The sequence below is a fragment of the Pseudochaenichthys georgianus genome, chromosome 5 (assembly GCF_902827115.2).
Source record: "Pseudochaenichthys georgianus chromosome 5, fPseGeo1.2, whole genome shotgun sequence".
Taxonomy (NCBI): Eukaryota; Metazoa; Chordata; class Actinopteri; order Perciformes; family Channichthyidae; genus Pseudochaenichthys; species Pseudochaenichthys georgianus.
Window position 1 is genome coordinate 43,931,815 of NC_047507.1, and position 25,645 is coordinate 43,957,459.

At 44.7% G+C, this 25,645-nt stretch overlaps 1 protein-coding gene across 1 annotated transcript in view; it reads right to left on the minus strand.

Annotated features, from left to right (window-relative positions):
- Window positions 1–6,445: 6,445 nt before the first annotated feature.
- Window positions 6,446–25,645, minus strand: part of LOC117446406 (uncharacterized) — a 365,056-nt gene continuing 345,856 nt past the window's right edge. The window contains exons 2-7 of the mRNA XM_034082566.1: window positions 15,176–15,321; window positions 9,198–9,227; window positions 7,915–8,000; window positions 7,143–7,207; window positions 6,672–6,743; window positions 6,446–6,568 (exon numbers count right to left, since the gene is read on the minus strand). Of these exons, the coding sequence (XP_033938457.1) occupies window positions 6,555–6,568; window positions 6,672–6,743; window positions 7,143–7,207; window positions 7,915–8,000; window positions 9,198–9,227; window positions 15,176–15,321 (413 nt within the window). The 3' untranslated portion in view covers window positions 6,446–6,554. The remainder of the gene's footprint in view (window positions 6,569–6,671; window positions 6,744–7,142; window positions 7,208–7,914; window positions 8,001–9,197; window positions 9,228–15,175; window positions 15,322–25,645) is intronic.

Here is a 25,645-nt window from a genome sequence, read left to right on the forward strand (position 1 = left end):
ATAACTCAGTCTCTTGCTTAGATGGAAAGACAGTTTCCCGCCCACTCCTCTACAGTGGTTGACAGATGTAATGTCCTGTACGAAACTTGAAAAGATCAGATACTCACTTCTATAGTCAAACAGCACACTTCAGGAAGCCTGGGGACCTTTTATAAATGCATTCCAAACTCTGTAAATCATTCTGTTATTGGTTTAGCTTAAGCGCAGCGTATGTATATATGTGTATGTATACAGCAAATGTGTATGTGATGTGTAGGTTGCATGTGTGTATGCATTTGTTTTACATGCATATACACTCATCCAACAATATCTCTGGCATGTGTATAAGGATCACTGGCAGTGATAGGGGATTACATTAGTCGTTGTTATTGTTTGTCTGTGTGTTTCTTGTTTTATTTGGTATGTTTCCTTTTGTACATACAATCAGCACAGACCAATCTCTCATTTGCATTGGCATATCTTATGTTTACCATTACTATACTGTATGACAAACACTGCTTATTGATCGTCGGAACTAAATAAAAAGATTTTTGATTTGAAATGATCAGCTATAAAGATGCATCAAGTCCTTGGGATCTTATTTATGATGATAACTTCATTAAATGTATGTATCTTTTTTTCTGTCCTATCTAAAAACGCTACATATGTACTGAGAGTGGATCTGTGTGTCATTCATGCTCAGATCTGAGGAGACCAGATGGTGGTGGATTTTTTTTCCTGAAATATTTCCCTGCTTCTTTTTTTAGTGGTTGAAGTTTTTTATTTAACCTTCAGGTGGAACAGTGTGATGTGAAACAATGCTATGATCTACTATATTTACATTGTATGTCTCTTAACTCCACATGCTTTGTCCCATAATCCCACAATGTAATATGTGGCCTTGTCCTGAGGTGTGTCTCTTTGTGTGTGTTTGCATCATCAAGGGCATAATAACCTAATTGTGGGGCTGTTATTCATTTTTCATTGCTACAATGTGATAAACTGTGGAGGCAGGCTGAATGAATGTTTATAAATGCTACAAACAAGATAGCATGTTTGGAGGCGTATGCATTTTCTATTTAATGAGATCATTTACATAATGACTGCCTTATTGAATTTGCCTACCTTGAGGAAAACCTCTGAAGCAGAACAAAATAACATCATTTCAGGAGAGCTATTTATCAAAGGCTCTCCAAATGAGTGCAGAGTGAATGAGGCAGTGTGTGTTTTATTATTTAAATATTCTACATGTTATATCTCTCACATTTTCCGCCCTCTACTGGACTCTATGGGTACTCCCCCATATCCTATCTATGCACGCATTCTTTCACTGAGACTTCCCTACCCGTAGCCGGTCCCCTGGGCGGGCCTAGCTGAATGCGTGCGCATCCACTCGCCCACTCACTGCTATCCCTTTCTCTTTCAGCTAAGCTGCTATTTGAGTAACTGATAACAGGATAGAAAAGAACAAGGACAAGTTTTTCTTCGGACAATCGAATATGGACTCACCTGAGGAGCGCCTGTGTCCTTTGTGTCCGGGTTCTATCGGAAGTGATGATCATCATACTCGGTGTATCGAGTGTATGGGGTCTGACTACGCGGCAGCTAACCTGCCTCCATCGGCAGTCGGTTATTGACCCGATCCAGCCGCCTGCACAGAGTGGCGGTGTTCGAGGGGTGTTACGTCTCACCGGTGGAGGACCTAGAGCTCGACGTAGTGGAGATGGAGGACCTCGTGCAGGGAGTGCCCTTCGTCTTCGCCATCCCAGCAGCTCAGGACAACGATAATGACACCTCGTCGTCCGGGATTTACGCTGACCGCCTGGAAGGCCATCAGCAGAGGTCGGCTCGTCAGGACTTCTCGGCGGTGATGGCTAGGGTGGTGGAGCGTGCAGGCTTGCCACTTCCCCCACCGATACCTCCGAGGCCGGTGAGCCGCCTGCGTCAGGGCTTCTATGGCGCGAGCCGTCCAGCACAGCCGGCCTTCGTTTCACCCCCCCTGCCGGACATCTGGCGGTGGGCGGCAGCCACTGAAAACTAAGGCTACGGTGGCTACTTGGGCAGGAATCCTCAAGGTGGAGGGCCACTCAGACACGGAGTGTCCCTGTGTGCCCCCGCTGGAGGATAGCCTAGCGGCCCATCTGCTTCCGCAGACGGCCGGGTGAGCAGAGGGGAGAAGGCCCCTGCCCTCGCTGTCGCGTGACCGCGAGAGGCTTGTATATCTGGATAAGTATTTTGCTGCGCTTCCGCTCTTAGGGGAAAACAATTAACGCCAAGTGTAAGAGTGTACGTTTTTTCACTGTTTGGGTGAAAACATCATGGCGGAGCACGCGCTCCCACGGGAGTGTGCCGCGGTGCGTTCAAGGACCTCAGTGGAGAGTCAGCCCTTTTCTGTGTCGACCCCCCATGGACAGAGCTTCCCGTCACGGGGAGTTTTGCGGCCGGGCGGGCGCCAAAAAGTACCACAGCTTTATTGCTGGGGCCACACAGTTGATTGCACATCCCCTAACACAGTGTTATGCGTGTTAACGGAGTGGATGAACAGGACTCTGAGACTGAGTTATTTACTCCAGTTTTGCAGCATCCCTCCTCCGTTCGCAGGCATAAGAGAGGCAAAGCTATCATCCCGAGGGAGAGGTTCAGGCCTTGGTGCAAAAACAGGCAGTGTCTGCTGTGTGCACGCAAGACAGAGGGGCATTATTCCCTGTATTTTCTGGTTCCCAAAAAGACAGGCGGATTCAGGCCCATTCTGGATTCACAGTCTGAATCGCCACATTGCACGCAGATAATTCCAGAGGTTAACTATAAAACAGTTACTGGGACTGGTGCAGCCAGGCGATTGGGTTACAACCATCGACCTGAGGGACGCTTACTTTCATGTTGAGATTGCTCCGAAACTTTTTTACGTTTTGCCTGGGGAAAGCTATAGGGGGGCGCTGGTCTAACAGAGACACGGCACAGCGACCTCCTAGAACTGCGGGCAGTAGTATTAGTCCTCCAACATTTCAAACCCTTAATCCAGGGAAAACATGTAATGATGTGGAACGACAATGGCACCACAGTGGCAGCGGGGAAATTGTGGTTATGGGCTGCAGAGGTGGTGTTATCTCTGAGAGCCCTCCGCATTCCGGGTCTGGAGAACAGGGGGGCCGACCTCATGCTGAGGGGCGGACCCCTGCCAGGCGAGTGGGCGCAACACCCACTGCGCACTATGGTGTTCCATGGCTATGAGCGATGACCCACCTTTGGGGGTAGACGCGTTGCACACGAGCCGTGGCCAAAGAAGCTGCTTACGCCTTTCCACCGTTGCGTCTCATTCTCCCTCTCCTGGGGAGAGTGAGGCGGGAACACTGATGTCGCGGTTTTTGCGAGGGGTCAGCAGGCTGCGCCCAGTGGTGCGCGCCTCTGCCCCGCAGTGGGACCTGCCGCTGGTGCTCGAGGCTCTGGTCACAGGACCATTTGAGCCTCTGGAGCTCTCCTCCCTGAAAGCACTGTCATGGAAGACAGCATTGCTACTTGCCTTAACGTCAGCCAAAGGAGGGTCTGAGTTAACCGCTTTATCAGTGCACCCAAGTTGTTAAACATCCGGGGTGACCAAAGCGGTGCGACACTCAGCCCGAACCCCTCCTTTGTGCCTAAGAGCCTAAGGAGTACGTTCAGGTCGAGGGCTATTCAGTTGGGGGGTATTAATCTCCCCCCCATAGTGGGGCGAGGGAGGCTAAATTGCACCTCCTCTGACCGGTTCGTGCCCTGGCATGTTACACGCGCGGCTGTCCTTAGACACACAGAACAGCTGTTTGTGTGTTTCGGGGGTGGGGTAACTGGAAAAGCTTTGTCCAAGAAACGCCTGGCAGGCTGGCTTTGCGAGTGCATTGCACATGCCTACGGACAGGTGGCCTTCCCCACAGGAGTCCGTGCACTCTCTACACGAGCCATGGCTGTATCAACAGCCTTATTTAATGGCGTGAGTGTGGAGGACATATGCACGGCAGCATCTTGGTCAACACCAGGTCCCTTCATTAAGTTCTATCTCTTGGACATGTCTGGCTCCTTTTCATCATCTGTGCTTGCTGGGGCAACACAGGACTGGTGAGGAGGGAGGGGGAGGCTGTGGGTCAGCGTGCATCCGACCCCCTCCCCGGACGTAATGTGCTTACGTTTCCCGGGCCTGAATTAATTGAACAGCCACTTAAACAGCCATGCTTATCCTTTTTGTCAGATGAAGAATGTGTACTTCATCACATCAGAATCAGATCCTTCCTACATTCGCTGCTGAAAAAATACATCCCTGTGGTTTTATTCAGTGTATCTACTTTGTGCATATTACATCTAATCATCTTTATCTATGAACACTCATATATAACAGCCATCCTTGCTTAGTAATACACAAACAGAGTCTATACATAGACCTCCACATGATAAATCACTATAATCACCCTGCATTTTCCATAAGAAAAAAAAAAAATCCATCATTCCAAAAACAGAAATGTGTCTTGTGTGTGTGCGACTCCAGGCAATGTGCCTCTCTCTTATTCAATCAAATGAGCCTTTTTATTGCAATAACCCAGTTGATAGATGGAGCCGAGCCACTACTATAGCAGGTGCGCCATATGCAAGATAATCTGTTTTTATAAAAAGACCAGACAGGTCTACACATCAAGAGTTGCTTTTTGTACAAAATTACTTAAAAATATGTAAATTATTACAGTGAGTTAAAGATCAGTGGGGAGCAAACCCTCCTAAAAGTGTGTATCCGTGTTACAAATGGCTACAGTACGGTGGCCGAGAGGGGCAAACGCTGAACAACGGCCAAAAAACACATAAACAAAAAAACGCTGCATTAACAGAAATGATGCAAACTAAATGCAACACACAAACCCCGAAAATAAACGCAACAGAACATACCGGAAGTGCTCCAGGCCTCTAGGGGGCGTGCTACGTGGAACAGATCGATATCTGACCAGACATATAGAGAACGAGCGAGTGATGGAAATTGAAGCCGGAGGAAAGAAAGTTGATTGAAGTGGACAAAGTCGATATATAAGGTAAGTTTTGTTTTTATTCATCGAGCGTCATATTTACGTAGCATTAGCGTGCCTACAGTAACTACTACATCAGCTGAGGAGAGGAGAGCTTGACGTGAAGAGAGGATAACATGAGGGAAGAACATTGTTATAAGAGATGACAAATCGACTGCAGGTAAATAACACGGGTGAGCAATGCAGAAAAAGGACATTTGAAGAGAGAAAAGAGAAAGGAGTGGAAAAAAGTGACACCATGTGAAGAGGGACAACGTAATGACAGGAGAGTAGTGTGCATTAGACATGCTCAACACAGAGCAGACAATCGCAACATGGAGAGAGAGACAAAACACAGATTCAACGGTAAACATGATGTATCTTTCTATTTATTTAGCTAACCACTATTTAGACTATGTGTTTTTGATTAACTTGATTAAATGGATTCACTACATCAATGTATGTCTTTGCAGGCCGCCATGTTGTGTCCTTTCTGTGGCCAGCATCTGGGGACAGTTCAAGTGTTCTGTGGCTCCTGTGGCAAACATGTGCAGTCTGTGGCAGAAGTTGAACACAATAGTAAATGTTTTGTATTGTATGTATCGGTTTAAAATGCAACAAATAAGGATTCAACACACTCGGTTTAGAATAGTAATTGGCAGATGCATACACTAGTTATCAGCATGAAGGACACATGTTGTCATTGTTTGTTTATGTGAAATATGAATCAGAATCAGAATCCCTTTATTCGTCCCACAGAGGGGACATTTACATTTGTTACAGCAGAAAAGAGCCAAAGACAGCTTAATGTTTCCTAAGAAGCATGCATAACAAAGTAGTAAACCTATCCTGGTTAAATAAAGATAACATAACAAATTAAGGATAAAAAGATTATAATTAAAACAAGTTACACAATTGACAAAAAACACATCCTGTAACAGTTCTGAGGATTTAGCAGCCAGGTATATGTTGCACAGTTATTAACGGCATATGTATATATATTGCACAATGTACATGTTGCACATAGTTGGTATTTAACAACAAGGTGTGTTATAGTCCGTGTTATTGTGTGTGTGGGGGTCTACCAGGGACCGTGCTGGTTATATAGTCTGAACGCTGCAGGAGAATATAGAAGCCATCATTCAATTGTAGACCAATGCAATTAGAAACACAACACAGCTTATATTATACATGAATAATTGTGTATTAGTTGTATCTTTATAGAGACCATTATACATTCAGAATCAGATGTTGAGACAGTGAGCGGCTGGGAAGTCAAACCGCCATGGGCACAAACAGTTGCTGACGTGATGTTTTCTTCATCCTCAGGCGTTCCATAAGGAGGGTCAGGAACTCACGGACCACCAGTGTCCCCTCCATCCTCAGTGTGTCCCTCATCGTCAGTGAACTTAACTGACCTCTCATGAGAGGGGTCGAATGAGGCACCTTTGAAGCCGCGGATGGCTCCATCCCACACACTGTCTCTATTCATATTGAACCTGCTGCCAGATGTATTTGTTCTTTTTGCAGAGAGTTCTGCAACAAAGTCCTCCGCAGTCAGGTGTTCTGTGCTGGGAAAGACACAGTGATGTATTGTAATATTAAATGCTGAAGCTATAATAAGATTTACAGAATAGAATAGAACAATTAAGTGGTAATAGTAACAATTAATACCTTTGCTCCATGTTGTCTTCTGGCTCAGACTGGCTATCAATAATGAGAAGTGCACACACAGTTGTGTAGTTGCTGCAGTGAGAAGACAGTTAATAATTATTTTGAAATACATAATATATGCATGACAGTCGTATTTACAAAAGGATGTCGATCCTCTTCCTGTTTTTTAATACATTGGGTTCTAAACTGACAACAGCACTTTGTCATACTCCTGCACGATCCTTGTAAACATTTGAAATGGATGCAACAAACAATATCTGATCTTTGAAAAATATGTGTGGGTGTTTTTTGTATCGTCTTCACTAAGTTGTCGGATGTTGTGGGTGTCATTTGGAAATGTATAAAAGTATAATTGTTCTGCTTCCTGTCAATGTTACCCACTGTGATTAGAGGTTATACAAACAAACAAATGTACAACTAAAGATACACACCACACAACTGTGTCACGATGCAACTGTCAACATCGTTCACCTATAGAAGTGGTTCTGACCCGGGGCAGACTGGACCTCTTCCTGGAATGGGGTTGGTGCTCCATCCTATTTTTACCCAGGAAATAATGCACACAAATGTTTTTATTGATTTCATGTTCACAAACTCAAACCTACATGGTATAATTACATTTTGAATTAGTCTTTCCCGATCAGACGCTGGTTGTGGGTGCCTGAGGTCTGATAAAAGTAAACACAAATTATATTGTGAAGCTGACAATTGAGAGGCCCAGACCAAGCAAGGAGGCAGAGGCAGAACGTCCAAAATACAACCCGGTGTGGGCATTTATTACGTCATAAACATGACACAGCATCAATCTGCTGCCCACGTGAACACAGTCACCAGCCACCACCAGGATCTCGCACACACACTCCCTCTCTAACAGCAAAACCCCAAAGCCTAAATGGCCAACCCAATCAACCCAACAGGACACAGGTGAGGGGGGAGGAGACAACACAGGGCACCAGGTGCACACAATCAACGACAGACATGGGGAAAGCGGAACACTTTTCAACAACAAAAAACTAAACAACCCATAACGGAGGCCGAGATCTATGAGCCCAGAGATCACCTCCGTGACATATATTATAAGTACTTTTAAAACATGCTGCTTCTTGTGGCACAAAATAATATGTTGAGTGCTCACTTTTGGAATATTTGGAATGTCCCACACCTGCATACACACAAATGACTGACCGAAATAAAAAAAATGCACTTTAATTAAGAATAAATGCCACGATAGATCCGAACTGACCAAGGTGTCAGAAAGAGGACTGTCTCCAGGTGGCAAATTGACATGGACCACACTGTCCTCTTCACTTGAAGATGTTCCAGTGTAACCTAAGAAAAAAAAAGTTTCATGATTGATACAAGTATAAAAATAAAAATAATTATTCCCCTCCGTCTGTACCTATCATCAAATGTTGGTTTGATTCCTGAATTATTACATTGACTTAAATCAGAAAGGATTACATCGAAACACAACAAAATGTGAAATGTACATTATATTATTGACCGTCCTTTTCACTCTCACATTAGGATTGACATTGGGGCACAACAAACCAACTCGTCTCTGCACCTATACTATATCTATATGATGTCAAGAGTTACATTTAGCTGCGTAAATATGGCGCTCTTTGTATCAAAACAAAACAAAACTTACCTTCTTATATATCGACTTGTCCACTTCAATCAACTTTCTTTCCTCCGGCTTTCATTTCCATCACTCGTTCGTTCTCTCTATGTCTGGTCAGACATCGATCTGTTCCACGTAGCCCGGCCCCTAGAGGCCTGGAGCACTTCTGGTATGTTTTTTTGTTCATGTGTTTTTGACTTTTCATATCGTTTTTGTATTAGCAGCGTTTTTCTGTTGCGTTTGTTTTTCAGGGTTTGTGTGTTGTATTTAGTTTGCATCATTTCTGTTAATGCAGCGTTAAAAAAAAAAATTAGTTTTCAGGGTTTGTTTTTCATTTCATTATTTGCAGGTGTTTCCTGCTTATTATGTGTGTTTGGCCGTTGTTCAGCGTGTGCCCCTCTCGGCCACCGTACTACAGTCATACCTGGAGCCAAAGGCCTGCCTGCAGCCTCCTGCATCCTGTCATGTGTACGAGTAATTCTTCAAATGTGGTTGAATATCTCACCATTTTTCACAACTGTTTCAACAAGAGAAAATGTGTGTCACTGTCAGACCAGCTTGCTTATATTACTAGCTGGAAGAAAAAACGTTTCAAAATGAATGCAATGTGATGAAATATATCTGGTTCAAAAGATACGGGAATACTAGTAGATTAAGATGGGTTAGAGCTGTGAGTTGCAGGGATGGAAATGACCGTGTCCCTCTCACTTGAACCTGTGTGGAGCCTAGTCACTCACTTGAATCATTCCATGCAGAAATGATTTAAACCTTTTAGAAGAGATCCTTTAAATAATTCAGCCATGCCAAGAGATTAGCAACACACATGTGATGATTATTTAATAGTGTATAACTGTTGCAGAGGCCTCATGACATTTAAAGCTGGTGAATTATTAAGTTCTCACCTTCACGGTTTGTCCAGCTTCAGGGCCATCCTAGTGGGAACAGAAGAGGTAATTAGAAAAGAGTTGGGAATTCAGAAATATTAACGTTAATAATTCAGAGAAATATTTTAATTCAAGATGAGCTACAGCACCTCAGTTCTTTCCCCGATTAAAAAATGACTTCCTTAGATTATTTTCACTGTTTCCTGTTATTTTTCTATGATTACTGTATTCCATTACTCTTTAAGTGGAGGGACAATAAGACATAATTATAGTGTTTTCCACCTACGTGACGTGTACCCTACAGACAGGATTACTGACGTAGACTACATACCGTATTTGAAGCACCGTGCTTAGAATAAATGAGCATTGTTTGACTCAACACTGTCTCCTAAAGCATATGTTTATTTGTGCATGATTTGTATTGTAAAGTTATCCAAATTCCCCTATTGTCTTTAAATTACATTTATATTAAATGTCTATGTTTTGTTATATCTTACATCCGCTGGTAACTAAAGCTCACTTAATGTGTGCATGGTTAGCAATGGCATCCCACCGCACATGGTTAAAGCTGCTTCCATCAATATCTTCCTTTTACCACTGGATCAAATGATGCCGATGATGACACGTTTTAACACTTGCTTCTTCTCAGACTGCCGTGATAGGTGTGATCAAATTTACAAGGATTATACTTTGTTATTTGTTAGAAGAAAGTGATGAATGGAATTTGGATGCCTCTAATACCAATCACACATCAGCGATTGAGGAAAACATTCAAAACAAATCTGATAAGCTCCATTGTTATTTCAACAATCATCTAGAAAAATAGAGTGAATGTGTCAGATTCCAAACATCTGTTTACACCATCAATCCTGCAGCGAGTGATTTGTGTGATATTATTATTTGTCACAGGAGCGGCATACTGCTGAGAGTTCCCCTTTAATGTGTTGGCTCTAACCGGGATCCGTCACAACTAATCTCCGATCATCACTCCTCATCACCTCCCAGTCAGAGAAAATGACATCCAGGTAAAGATGACTCTTTGCTGCTCTGCTTCTCTCTTCTAACCTGTGAAACAATTGCCTCTGGCAGGGCTGCTAGGTGCTATTTTGTTATTAGCATATATATCAGCAGTTATGCAGAATAGGCCATTCCGTGTGAGAGCAGCGGCTGCGTGGTGTCCGCTCTGTATTTAGCACTCTGATCCATGATCCTGATCCATGCTACAAACACCATCAGGCTTCATTCTGCTATTATTAAGTCCTTCTGTCTTCTATTGAGTTCTAAAAATCATATTTTCTTCAATACAAGTGAAGATTCAGCCTTACCCTAAACTACTTACTTTCTTGATTTGGGTACAATGATCTGCTCTACCCTGTTACGACCTAATACTCTGATGTAATAGCTTTTCAAATTTCTCTTAAAGTTTCTTTGGATGGGTCTGAAAAATATTTTGGCCCCAAAAGTATGACAGTAACATTTTGCTTTGGATCTTCATTGAAAATATACTAATTTCCACTGAGAGAACAGTTCAAACCTAATACTGTATGTATGGAATAAAGTCTTATATAAGGTTGAACCACGCTCTGACCCAAGGTGGAGGCAGGCTTGGATTCCTCAACTCGCATATCTTTAAGTATAGATGATACGAGCATCAGCGGTCTCTAATGATCTCTGTCTTTAGATTCTTCTGTAGATTGACTAGATTTCTTTTGTCTCAGCAACACGTCTGCATGCTGAGCAAACACTGCTGCAGCGTCACATCCTCAGGACCCTAGAATCCACTATCACACAGTGTGGACTGTGTGTCCTCTTCTGCCCCTTTTCCACCAAATCGGTTCCGGTTCAAGATCCGTTCTTGTGCTTTTCTGGTGCTTAACTGTTTCTTCTCTGTAGCACCACTTGTGTTTCCACCGCTCAGAGCCCGATATACCGACCGCTGCGGTGCTGCTCGTCCACCGGAGTTTAGTATCCCGTTAACTCACGGCAGGGACGCTGAAAAGTATTCAGTCTGACTGTCACACAAGCAGCTGATAAATATCCCCCATCCCCATCAGTGAATGTGTTTCAGTCTGAATTGATGCAGTTTGGCATCACAACGCTGTTATGAAAGTTTCTCTGGTATAGAATGGATGATGTTAGCATATTAACCAAAGCTAATCTGACTTCTTGACTACGTGTTGCTATCCTATTGTGGCATAAGCCGTTTTCTACAGGCACATTTTACCGGCGTATTTTACGATTAAATAATCAGAGCTATCAAACTATAGATCCTACACATCCTCTGGACGTAGATTCTGAAAGTCGAATGTACACTTCTTTCTAGAAATGTAATCAAAAAGCATTTTAATGGCCAAACTATCCTACAATTTATGATTTTCCACAAAAAATAAGTTGGGAGTCCGCCATGTCTTTTACTTTCACGCTGGGAAAGTTTGCGATCACTTGAGATGGGCACTGGCCATTATAAATCAATAGGAACACATTATGTACCCATGTCACGTTTTGAGAGGGTTTTTTGTGGACATAGTAGCTATTTCACATTCTTTTTGTGAGACTGGGCTGGTAGTGTCAATCTTTCTAAAACCAAAAGTGTGTCTCCTACAGGTGCTCCATAGAGAGGATCCTGACATTCTACAGGTGCTCCATAGAGAGGATCCTGACCTTCTACAGGTGCTCCATAGAGAGGATCCTGACCTACAGGTGCTCCATAGAGAGGATCCTGACCTTCTACAGGTGCTCCATAGAGAGGATCCCGACCTTCTACAGGTGCTCCATAGAGAGGATCCTGACCTTCTACAGGTGCTCCATAGAGAGGATCCTGACCTTCTACAGGTGCTCCATAGAGAGCATCCTGACCTTCTACAGGTGCTCCATAGAGAGGATCCTGACCTTCTACAGGTGCTCCATAGAGAGGATCCTGACCTTCTACAGGTGCTCCATAGAGAGCATCCTGACCTTCTACAGGTGCTCCATAGAGAGCATCCTGACCTACAGGTGCTCCGTAGAGAGGATCCTGACCTTCTACAGGTGCTACATAGAGAGGATCCTGACCTTCTACAGGTGCTCCATAGAGAGCATCCTGACCTTCTACAGGTGCTCCATAGAGAGGATCCTGACCTTCTACAGGTGCTCCATAGAGAGGATCCTGACCTACAGGTGCTCCATAGAGAGGATCCTGACCTTCTACAGGTGCTCCATAGAGAGGATCCTGACCTACAGGTGCTCCATAGAGAGTATCCTGACCTTCTACAGGTGCTCCATAGAGAGGATCCTGACCTTCTACAGGTGCTCCATAGAGAGCATCCTGACCTACAGGTGCTCCATAGAGAGGATCCTGACCTTCTACAGGTGCTCCATAGAGAGTATCCTGACCTTCTACAGGTGCTCCATAGAGAGGACCCTGACCTTCTACAGGTGCTCCATAGAGAGGATCCTGACCTTCTACAGGTGCTCCATAGAGAGCATCCTGACCTTCTATAGGTGCTCCATAGAGAGGATCCTGACCTTCTACAGGTGCACCATAGAGAGGATCCTGACCTTCTACAGGTGCTCCATAGAGAGCATCCTGACCTTCTACAGGTGCTCCATAGAGAGCATCCTGACTGGCTGCATCACGGCCTGGTACGGCAGTTGCACCGCCCACAATCGTAAGGCTTTACAGAGTCTGCTGCCGTCTGGCAGGCGGTACCGCAGCATCCGGTCTAAAACCACCAGACTCAGAGATTGTTAAATACCTGAACTTTTGAAACAACACCCATAACATTCATCTGGCTGCAATGTACAAATGATTTATCTAATATATCATATTCCAATCACTTGTATTTTAATCTGTATTTTTGAATATCAATCGTAAGTTGGTGTGAGGTTGATGTCGTGCGACCCTGCTGTACTCGGCTTTAGATAGTTTATAGCACAACATTAGCATTCTGCTTCTGGCGATTAGATTTATGATTAGAAAATTATAAAAGTAGGGTAGACATGTGGAGATTATCCGGCTGAACAAAATGTGCATTTATCAAACAGGTTTGTTTTGTTTTCCACAGACCTTATTTCGATTTATTTTCCAAAATCCTATGGAGAAATCCAATTGCTTTTTTGTCGAGTGAACCCATGCGCAGTTTATTTCCGGGTCGGCCTACAAAAATATGTCATCCCTGCACCACTCTATAACAGCGAACGGATGGTCAAAGTAAGGTAAACATAATCACACTGGTTAGTGTTGCCTGACTTCACAAAGTTGAAGTGTGTGGTCGCGTTCTAGCCACTTTGCTCAGCGCTACTGCTTGTTACAACTTTTATTTGCCGTACCCCCCATGAACTGTTATTGGTTAATCTCGCCCCCCTTCGACCTAAGCGTGAAGTATTGGGTCTTGGTTCTTGCCGGGCAGCCGATTGGGGCCAGCTAAGAACCGGTTGAGTGGAAAAGGGGCATTACAGTGCAGTCACGCAATGTAAATAAGACATACAGTAACAGATTTAGATGACATTTCAGATTCCACATCGTTTTAGTGTTCTCTTATATAAATGTGACGATCTGTCTTTGATGAAGATTTAAGGTGTGTCTATTGAATGCTCCTTATTTATAATAAGGCATAGCACAACAGCATAATAGTACAGCCTCATCCCATAATGATTCAGTGAATTAACACCTCCCTGAAACAATTTCAACTCAAACTAAATGTTATATTATATTATACATATCAGAATGAAATAACAAATGTTATATGAGTAATGTTGAGTGTCACGGTCTGTCTGTGTTGTGTTTTGTCTGTCTCTGGTTTCCTGTTTTATTTTGAAAAGTGTTCGCCCCCTGTCTTGTCTGTTGATTCCTGTCTGTGTTTTCCCTCCTGTGTCTGACTTCCTGATTGTGTTCACCTGGTGCCCCTGTGTTTTCTCCTCCCTCCTCACCTGTGTCTTGTTTGTGTGATTAGTCTTGTGTGCATTTAACTTCTGGTGTTTCTGTCTGTCATTGTTTGTCTATGACTGTGTTCACGGGGTAGTGTTCTGTTTGTTCCTATTTTTAGCCTTGAAATAAAGGTATTTCTGTTTAAATCTGCATTTGGGTCCTGCCTGCTGCTCTCGATCCCAGTGCTCTGGCGATCCAGCTGACAATGAAGGGGTCCCATCGCAGCCTACGCCATCTTCCTGCCTGTCCTCCGGAGCTGTCCCGGTGCTGCCTTCCTGCCCGTCCTCCAGAGCTGTCCCGTTGCCGCCTTCTTGCCCGTCCTTGTGCCCGGCCCCCTGAGTTCCCCAGCCGCGGCCTTCGCCCCCTCAAGCCCGGCCCCCTGACTCTTCCAGCCGCTGCGTTCACCCTCATGCCCGGCCCCCTGAGTTTTCCCGCTATGGCCTTCGCCTCTTTTTCAACTATGTCTTGCCCCCGGGCCGTCCGCTCGAGTACCCCTTCTCGGCTTCTGCTTTGCCCCGGGATGTCCGTACGAGTCCCTCCTCCGGTCCCCGTCCACCCACCCTGTCGTACGTTTTGGACTTTGTTTGTAGGGACGTCTGTGATCCGTCCCTTGAGGGGGGGTAAATGTCACGGTTTGTCTGTGTTGTGTTTTGTCTGTCTCTGGTTTCCTGTTTTACTTTGAAAAGTGTTCACCCCCTGTCTTGTCTGTTGATTCCTGTCTCTGTGTTTTCCCTCCTGTGTCTGACTTCCTGATTGTGTTCACCTGGTGCCCCTGTGTTTTCTCCTCCCTCCTCACCTGTATCTTGTTTGTGTGATTGGTCTTGTGTGCATTTAAGTTCTGGTTTTTCTGTCTGTCATTGTTGGATCTTTGTTTGTCTATGACTGTGTTCTCGGGGTAGTGTTCTGTTTGTTCCTATTTTTAGCCTTGAAATAAAGGTATTTATGTTTACATCTGCATTTGGGTCCTGCCTGCTTCGCTCATCCTTGACAGTTGAGTATGTCATCAGGAACTGTCCAAAGATATCATATATATAATTGAACCCCAAAGCTAGGAGAGTCATTCTATTGCTGTGTTGGTGCTGAGTGTTACCTGGATGGCGATGGTCAGCGAGGTGGCGTTCAAGTGCTTCTCCAGCAGCTGAGCGACTCTCTGAGCCGTACTGAATAAGTCTGACACCTCATCTGGCTGGAGATCCACAAACCACTCCACTGGTCTGAGAGGGCACACCAACACATCTGAGAAGGTTCTGTTAAAGAATTCTGCACTGAACACACATTCAAATATGTGGTTATGAATACCAACGTTGGCTGGATTATTTGGAATGATCTGAAAGTCACAATAAAACACAACCCCCTTGTGTTTTATTGTGACTTTCAGATCAATCCAAATAATCCATAAATAATTGTTTTCTGCTAGATTCGGGACTCACAATCAATTTCTTACAACCTTTGTCTTTACATTTGAATTTTACACTTGCACCACCCAGCAGCATAAAAACAATCCTTGTCTGACACAATCTCTGGGTGGATTGTATAATTCCAAATAGAAGTTAGCGTGTACATTTTATCACCAAATGTTATTAAAGGTTTCTTATCTTTTCTAATCATCTTTCCCTCTTCCAAATATTTAGTGTCACATATATTTCAGTATCTTCCTTACCTTTGTTTGTGACAACGTTAAGACATCACAATCTTTATAATCTTGGTGTTGTGATGATGCTAGAGGAAAAGTGGAGATATTGCCACAGTTTTTATAATTAATCCTCTATATCAGTGACCACCAACTGGCGGCCCACGGGCCACATCCGGCCCGCCAGACATTTTCATCCGGCCCGCACGACGGGGGTGACTGTGGCGTTGGCGGAGTGGTTACTGCGTTCGCCCCCCACCCATTTCTTTGTTTACAACGTCTCGTGAGTAAGGTGCAGTACCGGAGTCCAACAGAGAGGCAGCAGCTGTGGGACAGTAGACTGCGTACTGCGAAACCTTCCCTCCCCTGAAGAAGAAGTGATCCTTCGTTGTGAAGAGTCTGGTTAATGCGCTCCGCACCACAGCAGTAGCCCCGCTGCGACAGAGTCCAACAGAGAGGCAGGAGCTGCGGTACAGTAGCCGAGAAGCAGGGTTGGGTTGTAACGGAATACATAACGGCGTTAAGTAATCAGAATACAAAAATCAAGTAGGCTAACTGTATTCAGCTGGCGTTACATTTGAAAAACGAGTAATCTGATTACAGTTACTTTCGTAAACCTGAAGTGAATACATTTTGGAATACTTATTGGAATTATTGGTGGAAAAGTTTCCTCACACAATGTAATATTCATTACCGGCAGAACTGTGTGCACACTGCACAGCGCTGCAGCATGTCTGAGTGAGAGAGAGATGCAGCGTGTCTGTGAGGCCCCACCCCCGCACGCAGATGAGAGAGAGAGATCTCTTTTAAAATATAGAAACGGAGATGGTTAGATAAAATGTGCAAGATAACGTTTATGTAGCATTTCTTTATTGTCGAAATTATGACATTTCATAACGGGATGAAATCAAAGTGAATGGCCTGCTGCTGCTGCATTTTTCCAGTCACTTGCCACATGCAAGTGACTGGAAAAAGTTTTAAAAGTTCGTGACAGAAGTAAGACACAGCTTGATGGGCGGAAGGCCACTGCAGCTTCAGGAGCATGTTGCCTTCCGCCATGGGTCATCTGATCAATAACAGTGGCTTAAGGGAATAAAGTGAGAGCAGTTCTCTGGAAAGAACGGCCCAGTTAAAAGAGTGATAAAAGAACGTGGCCACTGCCTTGGCCAAGAATCAATACCAAGTAAAACAAGGAAAGAGAGAAACATGCAAAGGTTAACATTCTTTTCAATTGGCGGCAACATGGGAAATTATGATGTAGAATATATAAACACCATCATGTTAAATGATGAGGAAGTAGCATTTGTAAACGTTTCAAATTTACTGCCAAAATATTTCTCTACTCATGTCAGTTTTTGGTTCCATTTTTGCAGCTTTAACCACATTTGTATGTATTGTTATATCATATGTGTTATAGTATACAGTTGCAAGAACAAGTATGTGAACCCTTTGGAATGACCTGGATTTCTGCATAAGTTGGTCATAAAATGTGTTCTGATCTTCATCTAAGTCACAACAACAGACAAACAGAGTCTGCTTAAACTAATACCACACAAACAATTATATGTTTTCATGTTTTTATTGAACACACCATGTAAACATTCACAGTGCAGGGTGTAACAAGTATGTGAACCCCTAGGCCAGGGGTCTGCAACCTTTTTGACCAAAAGAGCCATTTCGCTCCTTTTTCCCAAAATATGTTTTGTCTGGAGCCGCAAAACATATTTCATAGTGTTTTATTGTTATATCAAACAAAAACTACATTTTTTTTGCATTTATTAGGCTATTTATTACATGATATAAAACTGTTAACCTCTAATAAGAAACAAAGAACTTTTATAAGGAGAATTAAAAATAATACACAGGCCTACTTTAAAATAAATTAAACACAGCACTTGGAGTCCTCTGCACATTTGAAGGGGAAACAAATATTATTAAATGGGCCCACTTTGAAATAAATAAAACATATATCTGCACCCTAAAAAGAGTTAAAGGTAAGAATGGAGAAACCAGCTCGAGTGCGCTAGAATTTGAAAGTACACAACCGGAAAAAATATGCCTCTTCCTTCAGACTTTCTTACAGAGCCCCTCCTCCAACACACACGAACGCACACATGATCAATGAGGGCACGATATAAGTTTGTGCCCAGATGGAAGGCTGACAGGCAGGTAGGCCATCCAGTTATTTTAGCCGGGCCGGCTCAGATGATTGGTCGTGCTTTCTACAGTGCCACGGCTTCCAGAGATGAATTTCTGTATGTATTTATTGTCAAAGCATTTAATATATTCATTGCTATCGGGACGTTAAGAGCATTCCATGGAATATAACAAAAAGTGTTTTCTGAAATAAATTACATACCCCATTGAATGATGACTGAAGATCGTCAGCTGTCTTCCTCTCCCTTGTTCCTCGATACGTAAAGGCTGCACCACCGTTGACAACTTCTCTCTACATATCAAACATACCGGCAAACCAGCATCGTTTGCTGTGAAAGCAGATAACTCTGTCCACGCAGAATTAAATCCTGTGTTCCTCCGGTACTTTTCTTTGATTTATCCATAGTTCGCTCATCGAGCCGGGGGTCAGGTTATTCGCCTCCAAGAAAAGGCGCTCGCGCGGGAACGGAGCAGGATGTGACGTATATTTTAGTTGACCTAATTAAAACCGTTTTGTTTTTTATTTGTGTCACAGTATCACCTCAAAATACAAGATACGAAACATTTTCAAACATGCAACAAAATATAAATAGTCCTACAAATACTTTTATTTTATTTCCTTCTTATTTTTGTCTAAGCTCAAGGGAGCCAGAGCAGAGGGCTTAAAGGGCCGCATGCGGCCCGCGGGTTGCCGACCCCTGCCCTCGGCTAAAGACTTCTTCAAGAGCTAATTGGAGTCAGGATTCAGCCAACCTGGAGTCCAATCAATGAGACGAGATTGGAGGTGTTGGTTAAAGCTGCCCTGCCCTATACAAAATACACACCAGTTTTGAATTTGCTATTCTTAAGAAGCACTGCCAGATGTGAACCATGCCTCGCACAAAAGAGCTCTCAGAAGACCTACCATTAAGAATTGTTGCATAAAGCTGGAAAGGGTTCCAAAAGTATCTCTGAAAGCCGTGATGTTCATCAGTCCACGGTAAGACAGGTTGTCTATACATGGAGAAAGTTCAGCACTGTTGCTACTCTCCCTAGGAGTGGCCGTCCTGTAAAGATGACTGCAAGAGCACAGCGCAGAATGTTCAATGAGGTGAAGAAGAGTCCTAGAGTGTCAGCTAGAGACTTAAAGAAATCTCTGGCACATACTAACATCTCTGTTGACGAATCTACGATACGTAAAACACTGAACAAGAATGGAGTTCATGGGAGGACACCACGGAGGAAGCCACTGCTGTCCAGAAAAAACATTGCTACACGTTTGAAGTTTGCAAAAGAGCACCTGGATGTTCCACAGCACGACTGGCAACATGTTCTGTGGACAGATGAAACCAAAGCTGAGTTGTTTGGAAGGAACACACAACGCTATGTGTGGAGAATCCAAAGGGTTCACATACTTTTTCTTGCGACTGTATATTTATTAACAATCATGCCTTGCATCAACATATTAAGAGTTTAAGGCCATAAAGTAATTTATGTCTTCATGATTTAACTTCTGTAAATGAAAATGTAGAAAATAATATTTTAATACTTTACTAATATAATAAAAAAAGTGAGAGGCATATGGGATATGTAGTTCAACATGCTGCCTTGGCGATGAGAGAAATACCAAGAGAGACATTGGAGTTAATTCCCCTCATGAAACAGCATCCTGTTGCGAGAAGATGATTACATCGTAGCATTTCATGCCACAGTGACCTCGTCTGGGAGCCATTCATCTCAAGAGCCTCAAACAGACACACAAATGATCAGTTTGCTCTTTTTACTCACTGCACACAGAACCACCTGACCTGTTGTAACCCTTTCCTCCGTGACGCTGGGAGATGGCGCTTGCCCACATGAAATATGAGTCGGAGGGAAAAGGCTTGTTTACTTTGTGTTGTGCAATGCATATAGATTCAAGAAACGATTTTACCTGGCACCTGCATAACCCACAATGCCACTCAACTGCTTACAGTTTGGTCAGAGATTCCGATGTGTAATGCTAGCTAATGTAGCCTGGAGTCACGCGCCCATGGATGTATAATAAGAACTGGATACAGTGTTGGAGGCGGGGCCTCGTTCACTCCTATGAGAGCTGCTCATTGGCGCATGAGGACAACATGGCCTGAGATTGTAGAGAGCAAAACGTCACAGATTAATCATGTCTGGCTGTAATTATCCTTAAATTATGTTATACAATGCACCTAATAAACAAGTATGGCATTTTGAAACATGATGTGCAACAATTTTTACTGTAATATGTGTGCATTTTGTTGTTAAAGGTGGGGTAGGTAAGTTTGAGAAACCGGCTCGAGATACACTTGTTGTTACATTCCATGGAATGCTCTTAACATCCCGATAGCAATGAATATCTGAAGTGCTTTGACAACAAAATCCATAAAAAAATGTCATCTGTGGAAGCCGTTAGTATGCACGTGGACACTTTGGACATACCTGGAGAAGTAAGTAATGGGTCTTCGGAATGATTAGTGTTGAAACTAGTGGAAAAAAGATCAAGATGCCACCTTGTCCCTCTGATTAGACGGCATGTTAAGTCAGGAAGTAGCATTATAAAGGATGAGTGGAGGGCATACAGGAGAGTGCTGAGTAACATGGGGTACAACCACTACACCATAAACCACAGCAGGCAGTTTTTGAAACCCCAGACTGTCAGTCATACCCAACATAATGAAAGAGCTTGGTTTGCCGTCAAAGGACATGTCCGTGTACAGAGAGTTTGTTGGAGGAACACCTCAAGGTTCTTGAATGGTCATCTTGGCTTGACTCTGCTCACCCTGATGGACTGCTTGGATGCTTGCTCAAGGATATACACAAAGCCTTTCCAGTCTGAGTACCATTATGTCTTACCAAGTCTTTCATTTATGTCTGAGAAAAGCTTTTATGTTTAAATATGTGTATCAGTCATACTAAACAGTCATTACTTTGAGTCCTAATTTTCATCACGCGTGAAGAAAATGTTTTGCTTGGCTCTTTAGCATCTTACTTTGCATTTCATGTGAAAAATGTGTATTAGGTCAGCGTGAATGTTATAACTCATTCATAAATGGACATGTATTAAACTTAAAAACAACGCACCCTTTAGTTATACATGTTAGTGACTCATCAATAGATGGTGTCTTTACAATAAGGCTCCCTTTTACCAATTATAAATGGTTGTAACTCATTAATACATGGGAATGGGTTTTACATTTTGCAATAAGGCCCCCTTTTTGCAGTTATACATTTTAGTAACTCATTCATAAATGGTCATAAGAGATGCCAAGAAATCCTGGCCACCCTATTGGCCACCCCAAACACCCTCACCACGGGGGCCCAAACAATTTTAGAACATTAAGAAAAACTATTTTAAGTAATCTTTCATCATTCATCAATAGTTAACATTAATATAAAGTTATATTGACAATGTACTCACTAAACTAAACTCTTGAATACATTGTAGCCAAACAAATTCACTGCCATCTCCAAACCAACCAGCTTTACAAACCCCTTCAGTCTGGATTTCGTCCTCACCACAGTACAGAAACTGCACTCGTCAAAGTCCTCAATTACCTCCTCACCTCTGCTGACACTGGTTCCCTCAATATTATCATCCTCCTAAACCTGAGTGCAGCCTGAGTGCAGCCTGTGAGCCACAACATCCTGCTCACTAGTGTTCATTTCGTTGACTAAAACAATGACGAAATATGTTCGTCAACGACCTTTTTTTCCATGACGAAAACAAGACGATGACGAGACGGCACCGACGGCAGTAAACAATAACTGCAACGAAATCATCATGCAATGTCGTTGACGAAAAGTGACGAGACAAAAATGTAGTTTACTAAATAAAAACTATGCCAAAATCTCTCTTTACTTTCGTTGATGAAAAATGAGGAGACGAAATATTATCAAAGATAACGTTACATTTCTGATAGTCAGTTTTTCTCCCAGCAGTTCCATTTCCGGTGCTGCGGCAGGGCAGCAGCTGTGTGTCGGTGCTGCGTGCGGTGGTACATTTGAATTACACCGGGCAGTGGCATACTGTGAACTGTCAGAAAGACTCGGGTCTAACTCATGGTCTAACTAACCTTATTTAACAGCAAATGAAATGGCAACAACAGGACTTGGGAGCAGTGGTCGCACTCGCGTTAACCAAACTACCCCACCCCCCTGTCAGCGTGAGTGAGTGATAAATTGTGCACTCGACGGGTAATAATGGATTATGACGGAAATGTTAAGATCCTGTCCGTCAAAATGACTGACAACGAAAAAGTCTAAAGCCACCACTGCTTGGGAGAAAGAAACTATGTGATATTTGGGCCCATTTTCGCTACAATGAGGCGGAGAAATTTTTTTCATCAGAAGGGAAGCAATGTGGCCAAAACCTGACCAGATACTCTCTGCAAAGCTGCATTCTTAATCATTCAACCTGTGTTTTTCATCAAATAAGGACAAGATATAATCGTATTTATGTATATACAGTTGCACGAAAATGTATGTGAACCCTTTGGATTCTCCACACATAGCGTTGTGTATTCCTTCCAAACAACTCAACTTTGGTTTCATCTGTCCACAGAATATTTTGCGTCAACAGAGATGTTAGCATGTGCCAGAGATTTCTTTAAGTCTCTAGCTGACTCTCTAGGACTCTTCTTCACCTCATTGAGCATTCTGCGCTGTGCTCTGCAGTCATCTTTACAGGACGGCCACTCCTAGGGAGAGTAGCAACAGTGCTGAACTTTCTCCATGTATAGACAACTTGTCTCACCGTGGACTGATGAACATCAAGGCTTTCAGAGATACTTTTTTAACCCTTCCCAGCTTTATGCAAGTCAACAATTCTTAATGGTAGGTCTTCTGAGAGCTCTTTTGTGCGAGGCATGGTTCACATCTGGCAATGCTTCTTAAGAATAGCAAATTCAATACTGGTGTGTATTTTTTATAGGGCAGGGCAGCTTTAACCAACACCTCCAATCTCGTCTCATTGATTTGACTCCAGGTTGGCTGACTCCTGACTCCAATTAGCTCTTGAAGAAGTCTTTAGCCTAGGGGTTCACATACTTTGTCCACCCTGCACTGTCAATGTTTACATGGTGTGTTCAATAAAAACATGAAAACATAATTGTTTGTGTGGTATTAGTTTAAGCAAACTGTGTTCTATTTCGTATATGGCTTCGCCCTCTAAGGCTATCGCTATTGGGTTATCCCTCTGCGCCCCCGCGCAGCACTGAAACACTTGTAGTCCACGCCCACCCGCTAGGTGGGCCCCACCCTCGGGCCTCCTTCCGGTATAAATAGGAAGGTGGCCCGGCAATCTGCTCCCTCTTTTCTTCAGCAACCAGCAGTTTACTGAAGCACGAGAAAGCAACAGCATGAGCAATAAAGAGTGTGTCCGTATGTGCCCTTCGTGCAATACAGGCTACATTATGAGCTATGATTTGCATCTGATATGCGCAGCCTGTCTGGGGCCAGAGCACGCGGACGCAGCTCTCAGCCAGCAGGTCGCATGTCCTCATTGTGTACGTCTTCCTTCATCCGACAGGAAGCAAAGGGCGGACGCCCTAGCTGCTGCAGGTGAGGAAGACGTCTGGGGTGGACAGGTGCCCATCCAAGACAGCCTGTTTATGGAGGCGAGTGGGGGGCAGGAGTCGGACGACTCCTTCCCCGCCTCCCTCCAGGGCTCGCCAATGCGGCTCTCCCCTTCCCCCTCTTCCCCGGACGGGGGAGACGGGGTCGGAGCGGGAGTCAGAGGTGGCGGTCGAGCACGTGGTCCCCTTCTCCGTGGCCACGGCGTTACCGGCATTGGGAGGCATCATGCTGGAGCTGCCGGAAATAATCGGCAAGGCAGCAGCATGTAGAGGTCTCCCCGTTCCACGAGTACGGGATAGGGTGGCTCTGGATGACATGGCGGGCGTGTTTTCCCGGGTGCAGACGGGCAGGAGTGATCCGATCTGGCCGCGCTTCCCCGCCATTAGGCGGTATCAGGAAGGTGCAGTGGCGAACCCGAGGAGCTTGAGGGCTCCGGTGGCCTCCCTTGTCCCCTTCACCAAGGTGGAGGGTTTCACAGATGAGGTTTTCCCAACCACCCCCGCTCTGGAACCGAGCTTAACGGCATTTTTCGGGGTAAGACAGGTCAACATCGCTTTGCTGACCAACTCGGTGGTGACGTTGGTCGAGCGATCCACCACCGTGGCTCCAGAGGAGTCGTAGGAGATCGCTAAGGCGGCCAGAACGGCGCTCACGCTGTGCGCAGCCGTGGCGGTGTCCCAGGCGAGGATTACGGCATGGTTGACACAGATCCAGCGTCACCTCTGGTTACAGCAGGCAGCGGTCACAGAGCCAGTCAGGAAGGTCTTACTGGACGCTCCGATCAGCTCGGACGGGCTGTTCGGGCCCCAGTTCCTGACCATGGTTGATTCCATGAAGGCGGCTTCGGAGCAGGCGGAGGACATCCGCCAGCACGTCGGCTGGCTCCAGTCAGCGGTGAAGCAGCAGCGACACCAGCGGCAGCAGCCAACCCGGCCACAGCGGCAGACGGACAGACACCAGCAGCAACAGCAGCCGAGGCGTCAGAATCGTCCGTCAGCGGCGGCTGGGGCACCGACCCGCACCTCCAGGGCACTGTCCCGCACCGACGGGCCCCCACCAGAGAGGGGGGGTAAGAGGGGAGTGAGGTACTCCCGTTCGGCGGCTACTCCACGAGAGCAAAACAAAACCGATCTTGACAGTGTGATCGAAATAAACGTTATTTATTATAACACGTGGTCTGAGTCATCAGTTACAAAGGTGTGTCACATATCCCCCATCCTGGGAGCTGCCTATGACCTGTCGGTTAATAGCCAGCCGGGTTCGGTACAAAAGCCTGCGCTATTTAATCTATCGATTAATAACCTGCGGAGCACAATAATTACACCAACTGCCTCCAATCTGATGATTAGTAGGCGGCATGGTTCGCGACAGATTTCTGATGGTTATGACTCTTCGGTTATTAAACCACAGACCGATCCGAGATACGCCATCTATACACGGTCATAATAAGCCCATGAGAGCAGTGTTAACGCCTCATGTGGATATTACTGCACACACCTCCATCCATCCTCTGAGCGTGTACACGTCTCATGATGCGAGGCGGAGTGATACGCAGCGTGTGGAGGCCTCCGCACAGCCCTTTCGCTCTAGGCCCACCTTGGGTTGCCTCGAGGGCTTTGGAGTGGCTCGTCGTCATGACAACCACGACACATCTCGAACAGGCGCGCCCGCTGTCAGAGTGTTTCTCGGCGTGGCAGCGCCTGTGTTTGATGGACGGATGGATGCACAGGCTGATCAGCAGAGGGTACACCCTGCAGTTCGCCTCCACCCCCCCCCACAGTTCAAAGGGATACAGGTGACATGCCTAACATCCCGAGAACAGTGTCTTGCGCTCCAAGCAGAGCTACGGGAACTCCTGTTGAAAGAGGCTATTTCCAGGGTTCCCCAGGAGGAAGAAATCAGGGGTATTACTCCCGCTATTTTCTTATCCCGAAAAATACAGGGGGAATGAGACCCACTTACTTCCATGTGCCAATTCCTGAGGTTTTTATTCCAGGGAATAGGCCGTCTGCCGTTCGGCTATTCCCTGGCTCCTCGTACTTTTTCAAAGTGTGTAGAGACGGCGCTGCAGCCGCTACACAGAGGAGGAATGAGAGTACTTTTTTACCTGGACGACCTGCTGCTGCTGGCTCGCTCCAGGCAGGAAGCGGCTTTACAGACGGTACAACTCATATCGCATCTGTCAAAGCGGGGTTTCATGATCAA